At 54.7% G+C, this 3,216-nt stretch overlaps 1 protein-coding gene across 1 annotated transcript; it reads right to left on the bottom strand.

Moving 5' to 3' along the window:
* Positions 1 to 467: 467 nt before the first annotated feature.
* nog2 (noggin 2) lies at positions 468 to 2,144 on the bottom strand. The gene has a single exon (XM_063039060.1). It carries the CDS (start codon positions 1,569 to 1,571, stop codon positions 927 to 929), a length of 645 nt encoding a protein of 214 aa, XP_062895130.1. The 5' UTR covers positions 1,572 to 2,144; the 3' UTR covers positions 468 to 926.
* Positions 2,145 to 3,216: the final 1,072 nt, after the last annotated feature.

Below are 3,216 nucleotides of genomic sequence, written 5' to 3'. Positions count from 1 at the left end.
CCTGCTTTTGTCGAGGTGTCCCTGAACCCAATATTCCAGCGCCGGTGGTGGAATTTCTTCATCCTGTCCTAAATTTAAAGCATTTTTTTTTTGGTTGTAGCCGCTTTGCTTTGAACAGATCACTGCCTTGTGTCTGGCAGCTTCCTGCAAGTGCTGGGTAGCGGCGGCTCGCAGTGGCTGCCACTCGGGATGTGATGTGTGATGTGAAGCCGGTGGGGCGCAAGGTTCGGCGCTCCGGCCCCCGTTCCTCCACACCGGTATCCGGCCTCACCTGTACACACACACACGGCGGGCCGTGCTGGCAGGACGGACCGCAGCTCATTTCCCACGGAGCGGCTGCGAAGGGATCGGGACATTTGAGCGGAGCCTGAATCGTTCTGTCTCGGGAAGATTATCGCCCAGGCTGGAGGGTCACATTTCCAAAACCTTTGTTTCAAAGATGAGACTTTATTGCTAAAAACAATGAACCATTATATTTACATTGATATGTTTTGTTTAGAAAGTATATTCAAGTAAACATCTCCAATGCCACGATATCGTCTAGTTAATTATCAACAAACGGTAAAGAAATAAATAATTGACACGTTTTTTACTCTTCTAACTCTATGTATTGGAAAGCTGAGATTCACTCTGTAATATCTTCACCTCAACTTTTTATAATAATAATTATATTACAAAAAATATCTCGGCACATGGCACCATCGGAACTCCGGAAACTGTGCCAGTCTCTCCGATCAGGGCTGAATTATGGTCCGTTCGCTCTCCTCCAATAATCCCAAGATTTTCTGCAGCGTAAAATCTCTGTGTTAATATAGATACAAAGCTGGGGCTTCTTTAGAATGCGATATATAAAAATAGATTTGACTATAGGCGTTGTTATACTATAGACCATCTGTGCGTGTGTCGAGTCACCGGTCCGTCCGCATTCAGCAGGCACACTTGCACTCAGAAATAACTGGGTACTGCACAGGTATCCACGTGCAGTACCGCGGCTTGGACCATCCCTGGCAGTACCATCTTAAGAACGTCTTGCTGATGGATTTGACAGGTTTACAGAGCATTCCTTCCGGGAATGAACAGGACCTCTCGTTATAGCAGTTCCCTTCTTTCACAAATCGCGGCCAGAAACGACCTCCGAGGTCCTTCCAAGTGTACATCACCGGACAGTAAGTGTAAGACCATAACCATTGCTGCAGTCTCCGCCTCGCCTTTTTCCCCAGCTTCATCCGCCTGCCGTAAGGGGTCTCGGACAAATCCAGTCTCTTGATATCGTTGGGCAGCGCGCCCAGGGGCTTGAACCTGTGGCCGGACTCCCGGGACACGGACGCGTCCACCTCGGGCAGGGTGATGGACATGAAGCTGGGGTCGAAGTGGCTGCCGAGCCGCCTCCGCAGAGCGCGCTCGTCCAGGTCGCTGTCCTTGGGGTCGTTGTCCGGGTCCGGTTGCTCGATGATGTCCAGGACAGGGAGACTGTCACTGGGCACCGGCCGGAGGTGCAAGTACGGTTGACAGAGGCCGTGCTGAAGGAGTAACACACATAGACAGCTCAGGAAACACTGCGGCGGCTCCATGACTTAAACGGGCCAGTCCAGATCCCAGAGGTTTATAAATAGTCAGCGGGACCAGCACGCGGATACTTTTAATAGCACGAAGTGTGCAGCGAGTGACGGGGACGCACTGGGCGTGCTGAGGTTGTGCTGCGGGATTAGCTGGCCCCTCCGCTCTGTGTCGCCGCCTGTCCCCTCGGCTCCCGCACCGAGTGCCGCCGCTGCCCGCTCAGCCCGGCCGGCAGACCATCTCCATGGCAACGCCGCCGCTCCCTGCCACCCGGTATCTAGACGGCTGGCAGCGGCTGAGCCACCCGAGGCATGGATCGGACAATGTCAAACAGCTTCTTCCGTGAGCGGCTCTCCGGACGGCGCCGATTCTGCTCCCGTTCCCGCTTCTGCTTCGCAGCCGGCGTTGCCGCTTCCTGGCCCCGCTCCTACTCCCAGTGTCACTTCTGCCGGTACCGCTGCCCTCGGTCGGCGTCCGGTGCTGGTGCTGCTACAGTCCAGGTGTTGGTGTTGGTGTTCCGGCTGCCGGTACTGCTTGGACCGTACGCCCAGACTCGGCACCGAAGCGGCGGCGCAGGTTAAATATCGGCATCCCGGTCCCGAGGCCGGCGCGTCGCTGATTGACACACCCCCCGCCCCCGCCGACCCGCACCAGCTTAACCCGCACATTACCGGAGGCGCCGAGCAGCAGACAGCCCGGACACTGGGCACAGGACACTACTACCAGAGCACTGGATGTACGGCCCGGGCATTGGACACAGGATATACGGCCCAAACACCGGACACTGGAGTCCAGGCACTGGGCACCGGGCCAAAGACACTGCACGTACGGCCAGGCACTGTACACAGGAGCCCTGTCACTGGATATGCCAGGCACTGGAGCACAAACGCTCTGGACATTGGATTTGGAGTGTGAGCACAGCAGCCCAGACACTGGATCAGAACACGGGATATATGGCTGGGTCGGAGGAAAGTGGGCACTGAAGCTCGGGCACTGGGCACTGGAGCTTAGACATTGGCTATATGGCCTACACCCTGGACACTGGAACCTGGGACTAGATACTGGATTTACTGCATGGACACTGGACACTGGAGTCCAGAAACTGGATATATGGTCAGGACATTGAATACTTGAAAATGAGCACTGGAGCCTGAACTAAGATACTGGATATACTGCACTGGAGCCTGAACACTGGATGTATACCTGGACACTGGATGTAAGACTGGGTATCAGACACAAATCAGATACATAATATGTGTCATATTAACTGGTCACTGACACTGGATGCTGAATGGCCACTGACAATGACCCTAGGCACAGCACCTGACACTAATACCAGACACTAACCCTTGACACAGAACTCGTACACTGACCCTGGACAGTGACCCCGTATATGACCCTGGAGAGTGACCCCGTACACTGACCCTGGAAGTCAAACCCGTACACTGACCCTGGACAGTAACCCCATACTCGGACCCTGGACAGTAACCCCACACTCGGACCCTGGACAGTAACCCCACACTCGGACCCCGGACAGTGACCCATACACTGACCCTGGACAATAAAAACATACACAGACCTTGGACAGTTACCCCATACAACGTCCCTGGACAGTGACCCCATACACTGACCATGGGCAGTAACCCTGGACAGTGGCCA

This window comes from Mobula hypostoma, assembly GCF_963921235.1.
Source record: "Mobula hypostoma chromosome 9 unlocalized genomic scaffold, sMobHyp1.1 SUPER_9_unloc_1, whole genome shotgun sequence".
NCBI classification, from domain to species: domain Eukaryota; kingdom Metazoa; phylum Chordata; class Chondrichthyes; order Myliobatiformes; family Myliobatidae; genus Mobula; species Mobula hypostoma.
The sequence above is the reverse complement of the archived record's forward strand: the minus strand, read 5'-3'. Positions and strand labels throughout refer to the sequence as shown.